The sequence below is a fragment of the Polyodon spathula genome, chromosome 16 (assembly GCF_017654505.1).
Source record: "Polyodon spathula isolate WHYD16114869_AA chromosome 16, ASM1765450v1, whole genome shotgun sequence".
NCBI lineage: Eukaryota > Metazoa > Chordata > Actinopteri > Acipenseriformes > Polyodontidae > Polyodon > Polyodon spathula.
In genome coordinates, this window is record NC_054549.1 from 19,379,204 (window position 1) to 19,405,436 (window position 26,233).

The following is a 26,233-nucleotide window of genomic DNA, read 5'->3' on the forward strand; positions in this document are numbered from 1 at the left end:
TGTAGTGTGCGGATTGGTATGTAAATTAGCCAAACACTGTGCACGTAAATTAATGTGTTCTCTATTAGTAACTGGGGAACTAAATTTAGATTTATCGCACACGTTTGGTTCACAATTTCACATGCGCGATAACTCCAAATTTAGTGCCCTTTCGTAAATGAGGCCCATTGAGTTTACATAGGCTATACAGCGCGGTAGGTTTCTCTAGTGGTCTGGATATATTTTAACATTGTAACATATTAACTATCTACTTACTGTACTATAAAATACCTGTCTATTCCTTTCGTACTACCAGTTGAAAGGGAGCTACGCCAGTGCTTTCGCAGAGATGACGTACCAGTTTTGTGGCTGTCGTACACAAAAACATAATGACGGATTTTACAAGCAACGAATCCAGTCATGTTCATTATTTAAATTCGCTATGATTCCAAAAGAATTCCACACTTCTGATTTACCTCTCGCACTGTTATCCACTACATGATATAAACCCTGCGCTATCGTTTGCTTCACCTCGTCCGCAGGCATCTTTAATATCGCCAAGCAGATGTGATAAAAGGATCTTGCGACGTATCAGACAAGTGGCAATACAAACCGGGAACACTGCTGCCTCCTCCCTAATCGCCTCCTGCTTTAGTGCAGGAAATACTGGTACGTAATACTGGTACAGTGTACACGAGTACACTGAAAGAACAGAAAAGGTTTTTTTGCGATTCAAATTCAAACCCAAGCCTGACATTTTCTGACTCGCACCGGAACCGCGAAAAAGTTTGCATTCCAACCCAAACCCGACCCGCTTTGCATGGCACCCACGCTTATCCAACCCGATGCAGAATACCAAAACACAAAACAGATGAAGTGAAAATGAAATTAATACAGCAGTTAGTACTTTCCATTCTGCCTACTTTTCACTGGTATACGACGACTCAAAGGACTCAAAAATAGAAGCATTTCAAATCTTCAAAACAGTACCTGTATGCATAATGTGAGTATAGCATTAATAATAATACTAGCATGAATGTGTAGGTCATTATATTTCAATATCATAATTTTCAATTATGTACTATATTCAGTTTTTTAAAGATATATGGGGGGGGGGGGGGGGGGGTTGAGTTGCTCCTCCAATTAAAAAACCAGGGATAAGACTACGTCATCTGCCATTCGATAGTTCTCTACTGAATGTGGTTATAGAAGATAGAAGTTCATAACAGAGGCTTGTTTGCTCTGAGGAAAAAAAAACTCTGGGCTCCTCCAATTAAAGCCTATGTAGAATAATAGACACTATTTAAAGTTACAGATGACAATTTTCACCTATCATAGCATTCACTAATTGAAAATGATTTTAGAATAATTTGTTAATCCATACATTGTCTAGTTATGCAATGATTTAACTCAAACACTGATATATTAAAACACAGCCATATATTCTGCTATACGTTACAGACCATGTTACATACTTAACTGAAACACAGTTAATCAATAATAATGATTGAGAGCTAATGTTTCATTAAGTCCATGTGGTTCCATAGATTTTAAAGTATAATTCCGGAATGATTCTCTCCTCATTAGCAGATTCATTACCACTGCTCTCAGAAACAGAGACTTTTTTGAGTCCATTAAATGAGGCAGAACCCTGGTTCATGGCTTTATAGTGTCTCACTACTGTAGAATCCACAGTGTTACTTCCAATTGCAGCCTTATGCTCTGCTAATAAATAATAAAAAATGTTTTAAAAGAAAATGTAAGAGGAATCTGATACATATAATTATTAGTGGTCAAGTCTAAAAGAAGAAGAGATTTTTGAGTGTGCGACAAATCTAGTCTCTACAAAAATCATTTTTTATACATGGTGTATACACGTCAATTTCTAACTCTGCAGAGACATCAATATTATTTTATTAATATAATTATTTATTTATGTATTGTTTTTTTACTTTGAAATGTTGGATCCTCTAAGGAGCCTCCACTGTAGAGAATAGTATAAGTTTTTTTTTTTTCATATTCTTTCAAAATTCAAATGCATAGTCATTTAATTTTAAATTAGCTGACAAAAATATTAGAATCATCTGAAAAGAATAATTACAATATATGGTATTGTTATTTATTTTAGATGTAGAATGTGCCTGATATCTTTTTCACAGAGTCATTTATAAGCTGTTATAAGAAATCATTTTTGTAGAATATGATTAAGGCTGTGTTTGCTCAAATATTGTAAAAGGGCTTGACATGGCAAGTCCTGCACCCTGACTGGCTGCTAGCATTCCAAAGTCACGTGATTCTCAGAGTCCTACCAGTGCTTCGAATCTCATCCAGTCCCAGTAAGGGTCATTGTATAAGCTCAGTAGCACCCTTCAACGTACAGACCTGGTGGTTGAATTGTCTTACAGAGCTGCCACATCAATAACATCCCGGCAACATCATAAACTTGTACAGTGCCTTTTCTTTATTTATCCTAAAACTAAAATCAAATCATATGCTTTTATTGATAAAGGCAAGCTGATGAATCCCAGTGAAGATATTAGTCTGTGTATGGTAAGCCTGCTTTGTAAACCTGGCATTGTTTACATGGACATAGAGGGAAAAAACAGGAGTAAAATAACTGGGCACTCTAAAAGAGAAAAAGAAAAAAACAGCTGTTGCTTGTGTTTGCTGTGAATGTGCTGTGTGTAAAGCAGGTGAAGTTAGCCTCTCTCAGTACTGCAGTGTGTTACAAAGGCAGCCTTGTATTGCCATAACCCTATTGCATTAATATAGTGAATATAGTCATGGATGATATATATTAGTCATTCACATGCTTGAGTTGTAAAACCTGACAATTTTGGGTGTAAATTGATAAAACTGGAAATGTTTAGTGATTATAGTAATTTAATTTCAGTATTTTTGCTTTTTAGTAAATAGTAAGTTTGAATGAGTTTCTGCAGCTTGTTTGTAATAAATTGATGTTCCTTGTGCCCACTGACCCTTAAGTGCCTCAGTTAAGCTTTGAGTGAGACTGTGTAGCTGCTATTGAAGTGTTTATATCATACTGGTGTTGGGCCAGGAAGTGGTACATTGTCAGAATGTGGTACACTGTGTCAATGCTGGGACTGACTGCTGCACAAATCACTACGAACAAGACAAACTGTAGTTCACCCACAAAATTGTATATGTTTACCATTTTAGATAGCCCAGTTTGTTGCTTTTGTTAAAGTTGCATAAATTTGCTGAATTGTGAAAAAAATATTATATTAAAAAGAACTCCAAGGGCCAAACTCAGTGACTCATACCCCTTTGACATGGGCGTTTCCCTGTTTTCTGAGCTAAAATCATTTGCGCATGCCCGGGCAAGCGCAGTACATGGTGTACCACGTTTTAACACGTACCACAAAATAACACCACACCGGTATTGCATTTTGAACTGTCTGGAGGGGTGAATCAGTAAAAATATAATCGTTTATTTCAGCAAATGGTAACGCTTCATTATAAGCTTCCGGTAGTTGTATGTTGTTCTCCACTTTGTTTTGAACTAATGCACTGTATTACTTCATATATTAATAACACCATCCCTGTGTTATAACAACAAAATAACCACCTGGGCATAACATATTATTTGTGCTATTTATTAAAATCAGTTTATAAATGTTTTATTAAGTTATTAATACTGGAACCTTAAAATCAAGTTGTGCAGCTTATGAACCTGAAAATAAATGTGATTTCAAGCTTTACCGTTTGTTTATTTATGGGTGAAATGGTGTTGACTGTGTTAATCTTTGTGAGTAATCTTTGTGAGTACTGTGAGTACACTCTTTGTGAGTGAGTACTGTGATCCAATACACTGTACTATAAAAGTGTAGCAGTTTATTAGTGATATCTTCATTAATTCCTGTAAAAGTGTACTGAAAGATGGTGTGAATTTGTTAATCAGCACAATGTTGTTTAATGTTTAAATCTTTAATGTTTAAGAGGTAAAACTTGAAGAAAACTAAGAGACAAAGAGTCCTCAGGGTCTCATCCAGTGAAGTCACTCCCGCATTGGAATCCAGGGAGAGTCATTTGATCAGGAGCTTGCTGGGTTGAATCCTGGTCTTGCTGAGTTGCCCATGTTGGCGTGGGGCCACACAGAGTGTTGCGTTGGCCTTTGCACCCCTGATAGGCTGAGGAGGAACACTGGCAGGCAATAGTCCACTTCTTCAGCCACAGCTAAGATCTAAAACACTGGGTGAATAAACACCTGAATACTAGAAATTAGGGGTGGGCACCAATATCGATATTTTGATATGATATCGATAATAATTTCCACATCACAATATCATGTAAAATCATGTACGCTTGCGTTTTGCATTATTTTGAGACATGCACATGCATCATCAGTTCATTACTTATTATTTATGTATTTTTAAAATGTGAACTTATGGTTTTATAAATGAGATATCAAAACACAAAATAATGCAAAATTCGGCATGACATCGTACTTAATTTAAATCAAGGGAAGTAATAATACTTTAGAGGTGTCGTGAGTCAGCATTTACACGCAGCCACTGAAGAATCAATTACTTCCGGATTGGCTAAGTGAAGTGTGGAAATATTTTGGTTTTGAGGTGGCTGGTGATGGAACAATATTACAAGACCTTGTTTTTCTCCATGGATATTGTGACGCAAACACCACTAAGTTAAAGTAAGTTATTGCTTTTCATATGTAAATATCTTTTAACATCTGTATGTGTATATATGTTTGATATTGCAATTGTGTTATTACATTTCTCTGTGTTTTGTAAGACTTCAACATCGATATTAATTTACAATTTTCATATCATTGCCCAATCCGACTAGAAGTGGACCCAACCTAAACAAATGAGAATTGCAGACACAGCAAAGCTTAAAAAATGAAAATATGACAGGTAAATCTGGAGTAAATCTAGGATTATACAGTTGCAGACAAATGTATTGGCACCCTACACTTAATATAAGATAATGCAAGAAAACATTAATACAAACAGATGAGTTAGATTCAAGTTTGTGAAAAGCACTTGTTGCAACTATAACAAAAGTAATAGCTACAGAACAGTGACAAAAAGAAATATGGAATAGCAAAATCCACACTCAGAGCAATAAACAAGAAGCACCATAGGACACATTCAACCGAAACTTACGGGTACAGCAGACAGGAAAATCTTAACACAGGAGAGTTGTACAGAGGCGCCTGAACACAGAAGAGCCACATGCACGGAAACCTCGCTGCAAACAACTTTGAAAGAAAATTAAAAAATTCTAAATTCAGAAATTCAACAAAAGTCCAACAAAATACTTCAATATGTAGTGAAAAGTGTTGAATTTAAATCAAGGGAAGTAATGGTAAAACTTTACAATGCATTATTAAGACCTCATCTAGAATATTGTTTCCAGCTTTGGACTACAAAAAGGATATTGCTGCTCTAGAAAAGGTTCAAAGAAGAGCAACCAGAATTACTCCAGGTTTAAAAGGCATGTCATATGCAGACAGGCTAAAATAATTTAATCTGTCAGTCTTGAACAAAGAAGACTATGCTGCTATCTGAGTCAAGCATTCAGAATTCTAAAAGGTATTGACAATGTCGACCCAGGGGACTGTTTTGACCTGAAAAAAAAAACAAGGATCAGGGGTCACAAATGGAGATTTGATAATTCAGAACAGAAAATAGGAGACACATTTTTTTACACAGAGAATTGTGGCAGTCTGGAACCAACTCCTCAGTAATGTTGTTGAATCTGACACCCTGGGATCCTTCAAGAAGCTGCTTGATGAGATTCTGGGATCAATAAGCTACTAACAACCAAACAACAAGATGGGCCGAATGGCCTGCTCTCATTTGTAAATGTTTTTATGTTCTTATGTTCTCATGTATGTTTGGAGAAAAAAGGGGAAAGCCTTCAATGAAGAAACCCTTGTACTTGCATTTAAACATGACCACTTTCTGCCCATCACACTGTGTTTTAGCAGTTCAGGGACTAGACATTGATGTGATTGAAGATCGAATTAATGCAGCCAAGTATCAAAACATTCTACAAAGTACAATGATACGATCTGCTCATGGGCTGATTGGAAGACAGTTTATTTTCCTCAACGCTTGAAGAAAACAAAGTGATTTGAGTGATTTTATATTAAGTGTAGGGTGCCAATACTTGTGTCTTCTCATTTGGTACACAGCTATATTTAATGATTTTCTTTGTTCCATTAACAGTGCTGTTCAGCAAAAAATAAAAAAATGAACTGTTTCACTGACAAAGTGTTTTAACTTTTGGCCATATCAATGATACAGACCACACAAGATAGTGTCTTCACTTGTAGTACACAACTATATTCTATGATTCAAGTTCCGTTACAGATGGAGTTAAAAATGAACCATTTCAAGCTCAATGCATCAAGTTTGATTTGCCTCTTGTTATATCATCTGATCCTTTTTTTTAGCTTTGCTATTTGTGATCATGTAAATATGTAAAGTTTCCTGCTTTCAATATCTATAGCTGGTTATTTCTCATAAAGTAACTGTACTGTCTTCATCTACATGCAGCCCTTTGATCGAGCGTTAATAGATAAAGCCTCTTCCACAGACCTTGTCTTAACAAAATGCAACAAAGGTTTAAAAGATCTACCATCTGCTTATTTCTGAAGACTACCATTATCATTAAAATACATCTAATAGCTTTTTGAATGATTCTGTACGATTTGCATATTCATGTCAGACATGGCTCTTCCTGTGCCACTGATATGGCATCTTCTGAGGTTTGTTTTTTCTTTCCCTAAAAGAGAGAGAGAGAGAGAACCTAGAGATTTTGTTTCCAGACCTAGTATAGTAATCTTTTAAAAGACTACAGTGTAGGGGGGAAACGCATAGCTGCCTTGTATATTCTAATTATTAAGGAATCTAACCATTATTATTCATTACAGAATGTAAATCTTTCGTGACTTCAAGCCTCTGAAAATAACATCAGAATTACATGCTATAACAAACACTAGGATATTAATGCCCTTTGATTTAAGTTTAAGTCTGAGGTTGATATGTAAGCAGGCTTGCAATTGAGACTATCGAGTTTGTTTAAAACAATAATGATTTCTATTTCTACAACATGACAAAACAGACAATAATAGCATTCGAGTAATTAATCAAAGCAACTTCTATAGCTTTAACTAGAGCTTCTCTCAAAATCACTTAAAAGTGTAGGTTGCCTCCAATTACAATAAGGACTCTTTCTAGTTCCCCAAAAACAAAAACAAACATTAAGATGTGGTTCCAAAAAATATAGTGTTACACGTCCCCAGGTGTTGCTACAACTGTTTAAATAATGTACCTGTAATTTCTCTTTTCATTGTTAACATCCTGACAACTCTTTACACTTATAACTTAAAGTCCATTTCACAGCTCTTTCAAAATGTCTGCTCTAGTGCACTGATAGCGTAAGGATTACTGCCCAATAACAGGTAACAGCAATAACGATCCATGATGTTGTACGGAACAGAAAAGCCGGAGCACTTGCTATCTTTTTTTTTTTTTCCAACTCACTCTTCCTGCAGTAATTTGGAGTCAAACCCCAGTAGCATGGCCATTTTGAAACAGACTTTAACATTATAAGTGTAAAAAGTTGTCAGGATGTTAACAATGAAAAGAAAAATCACAGGTACGTTATTTAAACACCTGGAGACGTGTAACTCTATATTTTCTGGCACCACGCTACTTACTCTTTAAAAAACAATGCTTCATTTCTGAAATACCTGATTCCAGAACTACAGCATGGGGTACAGTCACTCCTATAATATTACATAGAGGACATTCTCTCAAACGACTTCACAATGATGCCACAAGCTACCAGAATTACAATAGTAACTCTTTCATAGTTTCTATGGACAAATCAAATTGTACTAGATGCAGTCAGACTAACAAAAGAAGTACCTTAAAATAAACAGCTTTTAAACTAACATTCATATGGTAAGTCTAAGATATTTGTTATCTAAATAACACACACACACACTGACACACACACAACTAACAAAAGAAGTACCTTAAAATAAACAGCTTTTAAATTCATATGGTAAGTCTAAGATATTTGTTATCTAAATAACACACACACACACACACTGACACACACACAAACACTGAGACACACTGACAGACACACTGACAGACACACACACACACACACACACACACACACACACACACACACACAACTAACAAATTGTTTCTACATTAAATAAACATTTGTTTAAACTAACATTTGTAAGTATACCATTCAGATATCTATTTTGTATCTAAATAACACACACACACACACACTGACACACACACAAACACTGACACACAAACAACCAAACGCACACACACACACACACACACACACTGACAGACACACACTGACACACACACACACACTGACACACACATATATTTCAACTCTATCGTGGCTCACCTCTCTTCTTAGAGCTTCAGCTTGCCACTTCCTATTAGATTTAGATGGACTGGGTGTTAAAGTATGCCTGGCAGCGGGCATGTTATGCTTTGCTGTTCTCTGTTTATGTCACTTACAGTAGAAGGTATCATTGTGGTCCCAAGTGACTCACCAAAGCACTGCCCTTGTGTACATGCAAGCATCAACCATCTTGGCTGGGATCTCGCAGTGAGTGCTGCAGCGGTTCTTCTTGGATTAGACAGGAAAACCTGCTGTCACCTCATCACCTGCAGCGACACTCTAGTCAAGCATCCACATAGGGGAGACTAGCTAGGCTGGGCCTCCTCTCCAGAGCACAATAGCTTGGCAACATGCATTTCTGCGGTTTAAACAACACTATTGGCTTGGAATCGGAGGTTGCCTATTGATCTTCTGTCCTCCTGATAAGTAGGTTGCAGCATTTGATTTGGACAAACTGGGTAGAAAAATGAGGGTAAATAAAGTATCCCTCCCTCCTCATTTAACTAGTGTGTCATTTGTAATCTGAATGACATCATTGGTAACAAAACATTTGTCTGAGTTCGGTATTAGAGGGTCACAAGAGTTCAGGAATAGAGGGTCATATTTAAATATCTTGTAGAAACAGAAGTACTGTTGTGCCCCCTGATAGAAGACTAGAAATTAAATGAAATTGCTCTCGGGTTTGTGGTTTTTAGTTGTATTGCAGACTAAATGGATGTGACATTTAAAAAAGCAGCAGGACAGCTTCATTCTGCCAACATTAAAATGCACGGCAGTATACCTTTATCTTCATTCATTCAGTATACTGGACATTGAAAGTGTATTTTTTTTACTAGTTTCATCAAAGAGACACTCCAGGTTTTGAGATCGGTCAGCTACGAGGAACCAGATGAGCACAAATTGGCCAAATGAGCTTGTGGCGTAGTGACGGATGGTCATGGCTGGACAGGGACAGAAATAGCGTACCCCAAACTTGAAACTTCATGTTAAAACGCCTTGGCACACTTTTACTATATACATGTAAATAGGTAGCAGGGCTTTGGTTTGGTTTGGTTTTAGAATGGGTGAATTTATAGGTGTATTTAAATGTATCGTGTGGGCTTATTTACAGGTGTTGTGAATGTTTATTGTGTTATAGTTGAATGTGGTTTGGGTCGATGTTTGCAGCTCATCTTCCTTTTTTTCATATAGCCTTTCATAGTGGACCACCATCACAAAGTGCTTTACGAGATACGAGACTACAGCTCGTGAGAATGCGTGGTTGGCAGCTGATAATTATTGCGTGCTGGAAGCACCAGCATGGTGGTTGTTTGTTGGGGGTATTTTTGTGTTCACAATTTGTTTTTGTTCAAATCTTTAATTTTCCTCTGTGGGCGTTGTCTGTCAGTGCTTTTTGTTTTGAAATTAAATAATAAATCTGTGCACCAGCGCTTTCAACCCATCGTACCTGTGTCTCCTGGTCTGGAGACGTCACTACAAGCCATCCTGTCACAGAGACACAAAACAAACAAAGGAACGAACAAAAGGTTTAAACAAAAACCCTACAAAACTCTTCACAATAAACAATATACCACACCAAGCTACAGCTAACAATGTGCTTTCCTTTCTCTCTGCTCCAGCTCTCTTTCTCCAGCACACTCTCACCAAATAAACACTCCTTTTGTTCCCTTTTATACAATGTGGCCAGGGGCTTGATCGATTCCATTAATCATCCAATCACCGCCTGGCCACATTCCACACTTTTCCATTCAAACATTAATCAAATAATTAATCAAACAATGCCATGTGACTGTGCAAGGGTGGCCATCTTGGTTCCAGCTTCCTTCATCAAGATGGCTGCCAGCCACCACTGCCTTTCACACCCGTGCAAGCTAGGGTGAGCAGCCAACAAGCTTTCAGCCCCCAGGAAATCCTAAAGGAAAAACTCTAACCCTAACAGAAAACTGTGGATTCGCAAGCTAAACCACAGTGACAACAATTCAACAGAAAAGCAAATACTATTTTATTAAGCAACAATAATTAAATTATAGTATTACACATTTCGTACATAACTCTTTGAAAAGGGCTTGTGATTTCACTTTAGTATTTCATATTGTTAAATAAAAGTAATACAATTATACATTACCATCATGTAAAAAAATATATATATGTGTAAATTTATTTCCACATAAACACCTGCTTCTTATTTAGATTTCACATATCAATCAATCTTTATTTTATATAGTGCCTTTCAGTTGACCACGATCACAAACGGCTTTACAAGATGCAGTAACAACAAGAAAATCTGCAGTACTTTAAATACAGAGAAATGCATAATATATGATCTACAGTAAAAAACAATGCATAATGCATTAAATACAGTGGAAAGTGCAAAATAGATGAAGCATAAATCATGAACTAGTAGCAGCAACACAGCAGCTAGTAGCAGATATCAGGGTTAAAGAGCATGGAAAGCAAGAGAGAACAGGTGGGTCTTGAGAGTTTAAAAAGAGTGACGGTGGGAGCATCACACATCAAAGCTGGGAGAGAGAGAGCTTCCAAAGAGTTGGAGCCATGAAGCTAAACGAGCGTTCTCCAAGTGTGGTGCACTTTTGCTTGGGGATAACAAGCATTCCAGAGTCAGAGGACCTCAGCTTGCGGGCAGTGACATAGCAGGTCAGCAGGTTGAGGAGTTACTCACATAGCGGGTCAGCAGGTTGAGGAATTACTCACATAGTGGGTCAGCAGGTTGAGGAGTTACTCGGGACCTGTGAGATGAAGGGCACTGTAGCTGAGCAGGGGAGTTTTGAAAATAATCCTGAACTTTACAGGTAGCCACTGCAGCTGGGCAAGATGGGGGATCACTTTTTTTACATTTGGTAAGGATCCTGGTAGAGGTATTCTGAACTAGCTGCAGTTTATGGTGCGTGCTGGGAGACCACCATTTAGAGAGTTGCAGAAGTCGAGTTGAGAGGAGATGAATGCATGACAGAGTATCTCTGTGTCCGGGAGTTAAAGGTACGGACGAACCTTTGAGACTGAGGATGAGATGTGGGCATCATAGGAAAGGTTGCTGTCAAGAAGTACACCAAGGCTTCGTACTGTGGGGGAAGGCAGCAGCAGACAGGCAGTTTCCGAGGTTCTGGGTGGCTATATTTAGATTCTAAATTTGAGTTTTAGATCCTACTAGAAGGAATTCAGATTTGCTATTATTCAGCTGAAGAAAATTGGCAGACATCTAAGCCTCGATGTCTTGAATTGTCTTGAAGTCGAGAGCCGGACCATGGCAGAGGGGATACCAGGGTTGAGTTTTAAGTAGAGCTGGGTGTCGTCAGCATAGGAGTGAAACATGAGGCTGTGTTGGCGGATGAGGTGACCCAAGAGAAGCATGTAGATATTGAACAGAAGGGGCCCAAGAACAGATCCTTGGGGGACACCACAAGTTACTGGGTTTGCAACACCACTGCATCCAGCATAGAAAACAGACTGCATGCACCCGGATAGGTAAGAGGACATTAGGGAGAAACAGGTTCCAGAGATTCCAGTATACTTCTGAAGGCGGTCAAGAAGAATGCCATGATCTATGGTGTCAAAAGCGGCTAGTAGGTCAAGGAGGACAAGCACAGAGAGAGCACCAGCATCAGCATTGAGCAGATCATTCACAATCCGGAGCAAAGCAGTTTCAGTACAGTGATGCGGCCGGAAGCCAGACTGTAGAGATTCAAGCAGATTGTTAAGAAAATAAGAACATAAGAAAGTTTACAAACGAGAGGAGGCCATTCGGCCCATCTTGCTCGGTTGGTTGTTAGTAGCTTATTGATCCCAAAATCTCATCAAGCAGCTTCTTGAAGGATCCCAGGGTGTCAGCTTCAACAACATTACTGGGGAGTTGATTCCAGACCCTCGCAATTCTCTGTGTAAAAAAGTGTCTCCTATTTTCTGTTCTGAATGCCCCTTTTTCTAAACTCCATTTGTGACCCCTGGTCCTTGTTTCTTTTTTCAGGCTGAAAAAGTCCCTTGGGTCGACACTGTCAATACCTTTTAGAATTTTGAATGCTTGAATTAGGTCGCCACGTAGTCTTCTTTGTTCAAGACTGAACAGATTCAATTCTTTTAGCCTGTCTGCATATGACATGCCTTTTAAGCCCGGAATAATTCTGGTCGCTCTTCTTTGCACTCTTTCTAGAGCAGCAATATCTTTTTTATAGCGAGGTGACCAGAACTGCACACAATATTCAAGATGAGGTCTTACAAGTGCATTGTACAGTTTTAACATTACTTCCCTTGATTTAAATTCAACACTTTTCACAATGTATCCGAGCATCTTGTTAGCCTTTTTTTATAGCTTCCCCACATTGCCTAGATGAAGACATTTCTGAGTCAACAAAAACTCCTAGGTCTAGATAGTCCTCGTTGTAGAATGTGGTCCAGTGTTCAAGATAGGTGAAGCCTTCCCGTGTGCACCATGTCTTCAGCCATGCGTTTTGATTAATTATTTCCAGCTGTCCATATGGTCCTTTGCAAGGTGTGGGTAGTATACCAGAAAATACCACAGTTTTGGTTTTCTCTTTTAATTTCCTTCCTAGCTCTCTGAATTTGTTTTGCAGGGATTTTGGTCTGTCTCTTCCAATGTTGTTTGTACCGATGTGGACGACTACTACCGGGTCGTCTCCTGTTTGTTCTAGGAGCCTGTCCACGTTCTCAGTGATGTGCTTGACCGAGGCTCCCGGAAGGCAGCACACTGTTGTCGTAAGGGGGTCCAAACTGTGAATTAAACTTGCTGTGTTTCTCAATATGGAGTCCCCAACAATCATGAGCTCCCTTCTTTTGCTGTCTGGTCACCACTGTCAATGGGATCCTGGATGTTGTTCCTTTCATTCTCTTGTTGTTGGTTCTGCTCATCAAAATTCTGAAGTGACTCAAATTTGTTGGTTGTTCTGATTTCTGGTGGTTGTGTTTGAGGAAGTTTCTTTTTTTCCCTGCTTCTGCCTACCTGAACCCAGCTGTTCTGACCTTCTATCTCCCTTTTGGCTTTCAGTCTGTTAGGGGTGATGCAGACTTCCCTGAATTGTGGGTGTGCCAGTTCCTCAAGATCCTGTTGCTGTCTCACTTCTTCCAGCTCCATTTCTAGCATACTTACTAGTTTATGCAAATCCTGGATCCCGCGGCACTTTACGCACACTTGGTTTAACTCCACTGGGTTTTCTCAGATTTCCCACATCAAGCAGGTGTCACAGATTATTGGCTTGAAGACCATGTTGAGGGTTTTTTTTTTTTTTTTTTTTTTGAAGTTTAGTTTCTTCTGCAGCTGTCATCCTGCTTTCCAACTGCTTCTAAACTGCTCTGTACTTTTCCATGCCTGTACTTCTCCCACTCGCTGTCGCTTCCACTCGCTGTCGCTGTGGACATGCTTCATCAGCTGACTGGCTACAGCCCTTTTGAGAGTTCTTGAGAGAAAAGGAAGATGGAGAGGGGATGCAAATTAGATAAGTCAGCCGGGTCAAGAGAGTGCAACTCGGGCAAGCTTAAAGGCAGCAGGAACTGAGCCGGAGTCCAGGGACAGGTTGAGAGTGTGTATAATGGAGGAAGCAACATCAGAAGCACAAGGTTAGTCGGCCAGGGGTCCAGGGGGCACGTGGCAGTAGTTGATTTCAACAATAAGCCAGAAACAAAAGCATTTATTATTCTAGGGCGCCTCTCATACTTATCTAACCACAGAGGGTGTCATAGTCGAACTACAATTATCATGTAGTTCTTTAGCAGTAAAGCATGTACTGGGGGTGAATCACACTTGCCTAGGAGTTCTGGTTTTCATATTCCTGCCTTAACATGCCAGAAATCTGATGGGAAAGTACTTGAAAATGGTTATTCAGGTCCTAATATCGGAATACAAGACTCCAACCAATTCCCAAATCTCATTACACATTTAACATAGCTTTAAAGGAGAGCTTGGAGTACACACATAATTGTTGATCAGCTGTGTCACAAAGACGGCCGGAGTGGGTGGCGTCAGACCAGAGCCAGGAAATGAACAACAAGAGAGATGGAGTTTGTTGGAGCTGAGCAAATGGTTTCGCTCAGCATTTAATGAGTGAACAGAACAGTAAATAAAAAGGTTGTACAAACAAAAATACAAGACACGGCACTCATCGCCAAAACAAAAAGACAAAGAAAACGGACTATAAAGACAAATCATGGTGAGCTTCTATTTAATGATTATTATTATTATACGATACACTTATTATTACCTCCATCTCCAATCCTGTTCTCCACTCACCGAACACACAACTCAGAGTGGGTGAAAACATGCAGCTGTACAGTGACTTGATTGCTAATCAATCATTCAATTGGAGTTGAGGTACAACTGCACGTGAATTAATGAAGTGCAATTCCCCGTGCTAACATATTATTACATTTTACCTGCACGTGAAGTGCTGTGCAATCCTCGTGCCTAAATACAAATATACATTTTAAACACTCGTTTTACACAGACCAGTTTATATCCCGTGCACCAATGACTATACACCAACATTAACACACAACACAAAATACACACAGGGGAGGGCACTTTGCCACAGCTGTCAGCCTGCAACAATCTAATCACAAATGCAAAATTCAACCACAAAAATATTCAGAATACAGTTTGATCCAAAACGAAGCCTAACGAAAACATTTTGAATGTTCAAGGTGAAGTTTCCTAGCCTATAAGCCTTGTACAAGACTTGTAAATGTGATTGTCAGATTAAGTTTGAGCAGGATTTCAGATGCCATGTGAATATACTGACTACATAAGTTTCTGTGGTGCACTCCTGCAGTAACTCAGTGACTGATTCACACAGATATTTACTGAGCCTATTAGCTGTGTTCTTGCACCCTGGGCGTCATTTATTTCTGGGCCAATTTGTTAGTAAATAAGATTAATTGTGTAAGATATTATCGTCTAGATCAATTAGCTGCTAACAGACAACAGGAGCCAAGATAATATCCCCAGCAATTGAAAGCAATTGAAATTGTTTTCTAAGTACAGTAAAGAAATGCACATTCATGAAAAGGACATTAGATTCAAATGAATAATTTGTATAATGTGAAATCTGTCTTGATCTTTTTTTATGAAAATAAAACCTGTTTTTTAGCTGGCCCCTGTGGGCAGTGACCTATTGGTTTTGTTTTCTCTCTATCAGCGAACGCTTTGATGTTCATCCACATGACTGGGGTCTCTCAATGGTCTAACCTTCATGTTTATAAAAGAAACCCAGGTCTCCCAATAATGTCACAGCTGGCTGTTTTTCAGGTTTTAGTGCTGCAAGCTTTAGAAAACGCTCACAGGGTTCAATAATGAAACATATCAGAGACAAAAGATCAAACTAGCGCTGTAAAGGGGCTTTGGAGTCTCACATTGCCTATTACTTCATGCAGTACCTGTTTAAAGGTAAAGTAAAAAGGGTGTACCAATCCAATGCTTCTGTCACACACATATCCTTCATGTTATCTGGATTCCAAGGCTTGCTTTGTTTTCATCATTTTGTTGAAACCTTGGTGTTGATACAAGTGTGCCATAATTTTAAAAGTTTAAGATCAGCAGGATTTATAACAGTATTTTCTCTTCTGAAAACCATTACAAGATGCTTCTAGTTAGTTCCCCACAAGGTGACTTTCATCACCTGTGAAAGCTGTGATGCTTTCTGCATTACTGGTAAATTGGGACAGTACATCATTTAAGTTGTACGCTTAGCTCAAATCAGCCTTTCCGCTTTAAGACAAAACTGATCTTCAAGAAGCCTGCCCATGTATGCTAAATGTAATACACAGTAGTGTGACTTACCGATGAAAGTTGCGCACAAAAAATGCATGTTTCTAGTATCTGATTGATCTCAAAACTTTGCCATGTTCGATGTTAAATGTGCCCAGTGATTCTGCCTCAACAACATTAGTAGCCCAACCTATCCCCTCAGCACTCTCTGAAGAATTGTCTCCTTCCCTCTGACAGCCCAACCCATCCCCTCAACACTCTCCGAAGAAGTGTCTCCTTCCCTCTGGCAGCCCAACCCATACCCTCAGCACTCTCTGAAGGAGTGTCTCCTTCCCTCTTCTCTAAGTCTTTCATCTCCACTGCATTTCCTGCTGGGTCCTCTGGCCCTGGTTCCTTTGCTACAGTTAAAGTATAAAGTAACTCATATGAAATAATCAAATTGAAAACATCTTTTTTTGGCACAGCCAATTTAAAAAAGATCAATAGAGTTTCTGAGACCCTTTTGGATTATTATAAAGAATGAAGGGTCTGCATACTGGGAGTGATGGTGCAGCTGTCATCTGAAATAAAAAGTGATACAACCGGCATCGTTTATTTATTTTTTATTGATTGCATGTATTATACTTTTTATACAAAAGTATCACAAAGTACTGTACAGTACATTGCAAGAAAAAAGAACAAATCGCAATACATGTGTATAGCATGTCACAAATACAATTGCCATAATCAGACCATTTAAATAACAGATTTAAATAACAGTATAAGAAAGCAGCAATTTTAAAGTTACATTAAAACCCACTAAGATAAGAAAGCCTTTATATTAAAGTGTGTTGTTAGTCTTGACTTGAAAACTGTAACAGTCCCAGCTTCCCTGACAAACAAAAGCAGAGCATTCCTTAATTTAGGAGCTCTACAAGAAAAAGCCCTATGTTGCTTTGCTTTTGTTGACCCATAGGAATAACCAGCAGCCCCGCATCCTGTGATCTCAGAGTGCGGTTTGGAAGATATGGGGTCAGTCAACTCTTGCAAATAACTAGGTGGTAATCCATTCAGCGCCTTGTAAGTTTAAAGCAAAATCTAAAAACCAATTCTTTATTGCACAGGGAGCCAATGTAAAGAGGCCAAAACAGGGGTAAATGTTCATTTTTCCTGGTTTTAGTCAGAATTCTAGCAGTACTATTCTGAACAATCTGCAAGCAGGATACCATAGCTATTAAGACACCAGAAAAAAGTGCACTACAATAATCAATTATAGATGAAACAAAGGCATGCATTAGTGTCTTGGCATCAGATACAGAAATAATTGGTCTAAGTTTGGCTATATTTCTCAAAAGGTAAATAGATAGTTTAGTTACTTCCCTAATATGAGTCTCAGATGAGAAATCAGGATCAAAGATGACACCAAACTGTTAATTTCTAGTTTAAGTTTTGAGGAGGGACTGCAAGGGTTGAGCTCATGTAATCCCACATTTCCTTTTAGTTAGTTCTGTGATCCCACTAACATGACTTCTGTTTTATCTGAATTCAACAATAGAAAATTCTACGGCATCCAATGCTTGATATCTGTAAGGCAAGTAGCTAATAACACCTAGGCAGAAGAAATTCCTCTAATGGTAGCATATATAATGAAAACAGCAAGGGACCTGGAATGGAGTCCTGTGGAACACCACTGACAACTTCCGATAATGCTGATTTTACCTCCCCTATAGAGACGAACTGAAACCTATCAGACAGATAAGATCTAAACTCTAACAGCAGCACCAGATCTTAAAGACCACTAGATCCTGCCAAAAATATCTTTACAAAGAAGTGATAAATACAACACTTTAAAGGAGCAGGCTTAAAATGAAGCTTAAAAAACATGAAATAAATGTCCACATTCCAAAGGTGGTAATACTATCAATATAAATGGGAAATATAGGAGGCTATCAATTGTTTTGAACTCTGTTGTATATGTATATCAGTATATATGCAGACACACTGCCTGGCCACTTTATTAGGATCTGTATCTCATATTGGTTTTGGCCACCGTTTGCCCTGATTACAGCAATGACATGACCATAGACTTGGTGCTGAAGGTTGCCCGAGGGATCCATTCACTCATTCTTATTTCACACAATCGGTCAGAGAGGTAGGCAGAGGGTCATGATGATGAACGCTTCCTTCAAATTCATTCCAAGCATGCTCAATGGATGTAGGTCTGGTATTGTGGTGGCAATAGAAGATAACTGCTTTCTGTCATGCTTCTCAAACCATTAGCGCACAGTTCTGGCACGGTGTCACCTCGTCCAGCACGGTATTCAATCGGTGTAACGACCCGACCTGACCCACCTGAGTGTGTGTGTGTGTGTGTGTGTGTGTGTGTGTGTAGATTGATATAGAGGTAGATATATTTGGGCTGTCAATTGATTAACATTTTTGATTGGTTATTTATGGGCTTAGTTGATTAACCAGTAGATTAATCTGTGCACATTTTTAATAAAGGTAATGATATTATAGCGGCTGTTCTGCATAGTAATATTAAAAAATCATAGAATCTAAAAATAAAATCAAAATAAGCCAATGGGAATTTGGTCTTTCTAAAAAGCTTTTATTATTATTTTTATTTTAGTAAATGAACACATTTTCACAGAACATCGGTTGTTTACATAGCTACATATGTAAACATGGCAGAACCTGAGGCACCGAAGAGATGAAGCTGTTTGGAATCTTGTTACAGGTGCTCGAGAACACTGTGGCTATTGACAAGTGATTGGTTAACATGCTGTCATAGTCAGAAATTAGAAAAAGGAATTCCACATAATTACCATGTAGCAGGACGATTGCCCAGCACAAGTGGAAATTAGTGTTGGTGTAAATTATATGTGGAAATGGGTTTGTTTCGTGTGCTTTTTAGAGTTATGTTTGATTAAATGATTGTTTACAGATGGGCAGATTTTTTACTTTCCCATTCGTTAAACTCCCAATTATGTCCCGCCTCTGCTCACTCATGATTTGACATCTGTATAACAAGTAGCAGATCTTTGACTGTCCCATTGGTAAAACCTATTAAAGACCTTCAACTGTTTATGTCCCGCCTCCGTTCACTTATGATTGGACTACAGCAGAAAAAATACAAATCTTCTATGGGTTGATTTTATTTTACAAAAATAGAACTGCATGATTACATTTACAAAAATAATCTGCGATCAACTCTTTAGTTGATTAATCGGTCCGGTTAATCTATTAATCAGAGCAGCCCTAATATACAGTATATATTATATATTTTTTATTTTTTATGTTGAACTTTTCCATTTATCTTTAGTCTTTCGACAATGTTTTGAATATTTATAATAGCAGGCTAAAATGCATTGTTTTTCAAAATCGGTTTTTATAAGTAAAATACTGCTTGATATTCATGAAATGTATCAGATCTATAATTGCAGTTACCCCCTCCTACGTCAGGAATTATCAGTGACGAATGGTAAGGATGTTAGAATAGGCCCTGTTGAGACAGGGCACACTGCTCAAGCTGACTTTGTTCTCTGAGGTTCAGTTGCTTGGCAACAGACTTTGCAGGCCACTGGGTGATCCCTGTAGGTCTCAATGGCCAGCTAGGTGGATTACAGATGTGAGGTGACATTCAAATATCAGACTAACATAAGTAATAATAATAATAATAATAATAATAATAATAATAATAATAATAATAATAATAATAATAATAATAATAATGTTTAGAAAGGTTCACAGAACTGCAAAACGCAAGTCAAAAAGGAAGTTAGAAAAGCCAAAAGAGAAATAGAAATGAACATTCTGAGTTCAATTGTGTGGGTAGTTCTGCAGTGCTATACTTTTGGTGAATTCATTTAATGGAATACTGCATATATATTTTTTTGCTCTAAAACAAATTAGATTTTGGTGCCACAGTGTGACAGATGGAATGTGCATGGTTGCCATAGTGACTCTCTGAAGAGAAGCACAGATAATGGTGCTGTAGAGAGCCACGGCAGCTGATAAAAAAAAAAAAAAAAAAACACAAAATGTTCAGTGTACTGTTTTTAAGGAAAGCGACTTCTCATGTCCTGATTACATCTACCTATCTATCTACACAGTCACACACAAACACAGACACGCACACATACACACACACACACAAACATGCACGCAATTACAGGCAAAAGTCACTATAACTGCCTTCTTATAATAAACCCCAGTTTTAACTATCCCAATAGCAAGAAAGTTAGCTTGCTTACCTTAACCCTGGTTCCCTGAAAGAGAAGACGACCACTAAAACATTACATATTGGTATTACATGCTTATTGGTAGGTATCGCTGAGCTCTCTATACCAGAGCTGCCGATAGAAATCAACTCCCCAGTAATGTTGTTGAACATGAGAACATAAGAACATAAGAAAGTTTACAAACGAGAGGAGGCCATTCGGCCCATCTTGCTCGTTTGGTTGTTAGTAGCTTATTGATCCCAAAATCTCATCAAGCAGCTTCTTGAAGGATCCCAGGGTGTCAGCTTCAACAACATTACTGGGGAGTTGATTCCAGACCCTCGCAATTCTCTGTGTAAAAAAGTGTCTCCTATTTTCTGTTCTGAATGCCCCTTTTTCTAAACTCCATTTGTGACCCCTGGTCCTTGTTTCTTTTTTCAGGCTGAAAAAGTCCCTTGGGTCGACACTGTCAATACCTTTTAGAATTTTGAATGCTTGAATTAGGTCGCCACGTAGTCTTCTTTGTTCAAGACTGAACAGATTCAATTCTTTTAGCCTGTCTGCATATGACATGCCTTTTAAGCCCGGAATAATTCTGGTCGCTCTTCTTTGCACTCTTTCTAGAGCAGCAATATCTTTTTTATAGCGAGGTGACCAGAACTGCACACAATATTCAAGATGAGGTCTTACAAGTGCATTGTACAGTTTTAACATTACTTCCCTTGATTTAAATTCAACACTTTTCACAATGTATCCGAGCATCTTGTTAGCCTTTTTTATAGCTTCCCCACATTGCCTAGATGAAGACATTTCTGAGTCAACAAAAACTCCTAGGTCTTTTTCATAGATTCCTTCTCCAATTTCAGTATCTCCCATATGATATTTATAATGTACATTTTTATTTCCTGCGTGCAGTACCTTACACTTTTCTCTATTAAATGTCATTTGCCATGTGTCTGCCCAGTTCTGAATCTTGTCTAGATCATTTTGAATGACCTTTGCTGCTGCAACAGTGTTTGCCACTCCTCCTACTTTTGTGTCGTCTGCAAATTTAACAAGTTTGCTTACTATACCAGAATCTAAATCATTAATGTAGATTAGGAATAGCAGAGGACCTAATACTGATCCCTGTGGTACACCGCTGGTTACCACACTCCATTCTGAGGTTTTTCCTCTAATCAGTACTTTCTGTTTTCTACATGTTAACCACTCCCTAATCCATGTACATGCGTTTCCTTGAATCCCAACTGCGTTCAGTTTGAGAATTAATCTTTTGTGCGGGACTTTGTCAAAAGCTTTCTGGAAATCTAAATAAACCATGTCATATGCTTTGCAATTATCCATTATCGATGTTGCATCCTCAAAAAAATCAAGCAAGTTAGTTAGGCACGATCTCCCTTTCCTAAAACCATGTTGACTGTCTCCCAGTACCCTGTTACCATATAGGTAATTTTCCATTTTTGATCTTATTATAGTTTCCATAAGTTTGCATATAATAGAAGTCAGGCTTACTGGTCTGTAGTTACCTGGTTCAGTTTTGTTTCCCTTTTTGTGGATCGGTATTATGTTTGCAATTTTCCAGTCTGTCGGTACAACCCCTGTGTCAAGAGACTGCTGCATGATCTTGGTTAGCGGTTTGTAAATTACTTCTTTCATTTCTTTGAGTACTACTGGGAGGATCTCATCCGGCCCAGGGGATTTGTTTATTTTAAGAGCTCCTAGTCCCTTTAACACTTCTGCCTCAGTTATGCTAAAGTTATTTAAAACTGGATAGGAACTGGATGACATGTGGGGCATGTTGTCAGTATCTTCCTTTGTAAAAACTTGTGAAAAGTAATCATTTAACATATTTGCTATTTTTTTTCTTCCTCTACGATTTTGCCATTTGTATCTCTTAAACATTTAATCTCCTCTTTGAATGTTCTCTTGCTGTTGTAATATTGGAAAAACATTTTGGAATTGGTTTTAGCTCCCTTAGCAATGTTCATTTCTATTTCTCTCTTGGCCTTTCTAACTTCCTTTTTGACTTGCGTTTGCAGTTCTGTGTACTCTTTCTGCGTACTTTCTTTTTGGTCCTTTTTTAATGCTCTGTAAAGTGCCTTTTTTCGCTGAATATTTTTTTTAATTGATCTATTAAACCATTTTGGCAATTTAGTTTTACATTTAGATTTGTCTACTTTAGGGATGTAATTGTTTTGCGCCTCTAGTACTACATTTTTGAAGAACAACCATCCTTCTTCTGTGGATGTTTTCTCTATTTTACTCCAATCTACTTCTGTTAGTCTCTGTTTCATACCTTCATAGTTTGCTTTTCTAAAATTGTAAACCTTAGCTTTAGTCTTTACTTTTGGGGATTTAAAAAACACTTCAAATGAGACCATGTTGTGGTCTGAGTTTGCCAGTGGTTCTCTGACCTCTGTTTTAGTTATTCTATCTTCGTTATTTGAAAAGACTAAATCAAGGCATGCCTCCCCTCTAGTCGGTGCCTTGACAAATTGTGTTAGGAAGCAGTCATTTGTCATTTCCACCATTTCTATTTCATCCTTCGTGCTACCCACTGGGTTTTCCCATTTTATTTGGGGGAAGTTGAAATCCCCCATTAGTATGGCTTCTCCTTTGCTACACACATTTCTAATGTCATTGTATAACAGATTATTGTGCTCACCGTCTGAATCTGGCGGTCTATAGCATGCTCCTATTATTATGCCCTTTGAATTTTTGTCTGTTATTCTGACCCATATTGATTCGGTTTTATTTTCTTTGTCCAGGTTTAACACCTGGGCTTCAAGACTGTTTCTTATGTATAGCGCTACCCCTCCTCCTCTTCTGTCCTGCCTGTCTTTCCTATACAGTGTATACCCACAAATATTATATTCGTCCCCATCACTCTCAGACAACCACGTTTCTGTAACACCTATCACATCATAGTTACCTGTTAGTGCAGTAGCTTCAAGTTCTAGAATTTTGTTTCTGATACTTCTAGCATTTAGATAAATACATTTAATGGTTGTCTTACCTGAGTTGTTGTTCTTGTTTTGATGCGGTCTCCCTTCTGTTTTTTTGTTGATTTCTCCCCCCTTCCTTTCTAGTTTAAATGCTTCTGAACCTGCTCGAGGATCTTTTCTCCGAGTAGACTAGTTCCCTTGTTATTTAAATGCAGTCCATCCCGTCTATACAGATAGTCCTCGTTGTAGAATGTGGTCCAATGATCAAGATAGGTGAAGCCTTCCCGTGTGCACCACGTCTTCAGCCATGCGTTTTGATTAATTATTTCCAGCTGTCCATATGGTCCTTTGCAAGGTGCGGGTAGTATACCAGAAAATACCACAGTTTTGGTTTTCTCTTTTAATTTCCTTCCTAGCTCTCTGAATTTGTTTTGCAGGGATTTTGGTCTGTCTCTTCCAATGTTGTTTGTACCGATGTGGACGACTACTACCGGGTCGTCTCCTGTTCGTTCCAGGAGCCTGTCCACGTTCTCAGTGATGTGCTTGACCGAGGCTCCCGGAAGGCAGCACACTGTTGTAGTAAGGGGGTCCAAACTGCGAATTGAACTTGCTGTGTTTCTCAATATGGAGTCCCCAACAATCATGACCTCCCTTCTTTTTGCTGTCTGGTCACCACTGTCAATAGGGTCCTGGATGTTGTTCCTTTCATTCTCTTGTTGTTGGTTCTGCTCATCAAAATTCTGAAGTGACTCAAATCTGTTGGTTGTTTTGATTTCTGGTGGTTGTGTTTGACGAAGTTTCTTTTTTTCCCTGCTTCTGCCTACCTGAACCCAGCTGTTCTGACCTTCTATCTCCCTGGTGGCTTTCAGTCTGTTAGGGGTGATGCAGACTTCCATGAATTGTGGGTGTGCCAGTTCCTCAAGATCCTGTTGCTGTCTCACTTCTTCCAACTCCATTTCTAGCATACTTACTAGTTTATGCAAATCCTGGATCGCGCGGCACTTTACGCACACTTGGTTTAGCTCCGCTGGGTTTTCTCGGATTTCCCACATCAAGCAGGTGTCACAGATTACTGGCTTGAAGACCATGTCCAGGTTTTTTTTTTGAAGTTTAGTTTCTTCTGCAGCTGTCAACCTGCTTTCAAACTGCTTCGAAACTGCTCTGTTCTTTTCCACGCCTGTACTTCTTCCACTCGCTGTCGCTTCCACTCGCTGTCGCTGGGAAGACTGCTTCGTTTAACTGCGTTGCTCTGCTGTGCTGTCGGCTCCTCCCCTCGCCCGTGTCTCAAAACGGCGCTGAATTTGAATCAGCTGCTCCGAGTTTCAGCTTGTTTGTTATCAGAAAAACACACGCGGCTGTTTGACTTTGAGCTGCTGCTGTGTTTCCCCAATGTCCTCTGTTTTCTGATTAAAGCAATTCAAGATGCAATTTCTCCTTTCTGCTTCGAAACTGCTCTGTACTTTTCCACTCCTGTACTTCTCCCACTCGCTGTCGCTTCCACTCGCTGTCACTGGGAAGACTGTCGCTGGGAATGACATCATTGGTCCCACCTACCGAGGGCGACCAATGCGGCCTCGCGGTTGATGGTTGTCATGAACGTATGCGGCGTAGCCCTAGTGGAATCCGCCCTAGCATTCTGCAATGTACCCACAACCACGTCTGCGGCCAGACCCATAGTTGAAATCTGCCCAGTTTCGGATGCCAGAGAGTGCCTCGATTTGACTGAGGAGATCCAGACGAAGCGGGATCTCCCAGTGTTGGCCTTGTAGAGCTGGCACAGGGTCGAGAACCAGATTCTCCTGGGCCACCTGGGGCCACTAGGAGAACTGTCACATTCTGTAACCGGATCTTTTCTAGAAAGGCCGGGAGCAACGGTATTGGCAGGAATGCATATAGAAGCATTCTGAGCCACTCTTGGGCTAGGGCGTCGACGCCAAGTGGACCGCCTAAGAAGCAAAGAGATCGACCTATGCCTTTTCAAATCGTTCCCACCTGAGGGTGGAGCCACCACTCTGACGGATGTGCACCATACCTCAAGAGGAGGTCCGCTGCCCAGTTCACCACTCCAGGAATATGCATCGCCCATAGGGACAGCAGGTTCCTTTGAGCCAACATCAAAAGCCGGAAGACGATATGATGCAACACCGGAGACCGTAGGTCACGCTGGCTGTTGAAATACGCCAGCATTGCTGTGTTCCCTGCAGCACCAGGAGGAAGTGCTGGAGGGCAAGCAAAACAGCCTGCAACTCCAGCATGTTTATGTGCAGGGATGTCCAGTGGCCCGACCAGATTCCCTGGACTCCTCTGCCTTCCCAGACCGCCCCCAACCCAAGTTGGAGGTGTCCGTCGTTAACACTTTCTGTTTTAACAACACTCCCAGCAGTACACCATTGTGCAGGTTAGAGGTAGTCCTCCACCAGTACAGGGCTGCTGAGCACATGTGAGACAGGGTCTGTCACACTTGGGATGTGATCGAAATGCATTGAGCTACGGTTGCAGCGGGCATATGCGAAGTAAACCCAGTTCAATGGCTGATATAGCTGCAGCCATCAGACCTAACAATTTCTGGCACAACAACAAAGTAACCTCTGATCCCTATTGAAACAGGGTGAGGTGACTCTGAATAGATGCTACTCTGTCGTCTGACAGGTATGCGGCATCGTACTGGAGTCCAGCCGGAGCCCCAAGTACGCTGTGCACTGCACCGGTGTAGCCAACTCTTTGCATCGTTGATGGTGAGGCCCAGCCTCGCCAGATGCTCTGTCACGACCGCCGTGCTGGCCACTGCTTTTGTGACTGGGGATAGATCAACCAGTCACCAAGAAAGTTATTACTCTGATTCCCTGTAGCCGCAAGGAAACCAGGATAGCGCACTTTGAAAATGTACAAGGAGCTAACAAGAGGCCGAATGGCAGCACGGAGAACTCGTAAACACTTGT

General features: G+C 39.5%; 1 protein-coding gene across 1 annotated transcript in view; it reads left to right on the forward strand.

Moving 5' to 3' along the window:
• The window catches only part of LOC121328960 (von Willebrand factor A domain-containing protein 5B1-like), a 78,394-nt gene extending 52,656 nt beyond the window's left edge, over positions 1–25,738 (forward strand). Inside the window, exon 10 of the mRNA XM_041274116.1 lies at positions 25,499–25,738. Coding sequence (XP_041130050.1) covers positions 25,499–25,738 — 240 coding nt within the window. The remainder of the gene's footprint in view (positions 1–25,498) is intronic.
• Positions 25,739–26,233: the final 495 nt, after the last annotated feature.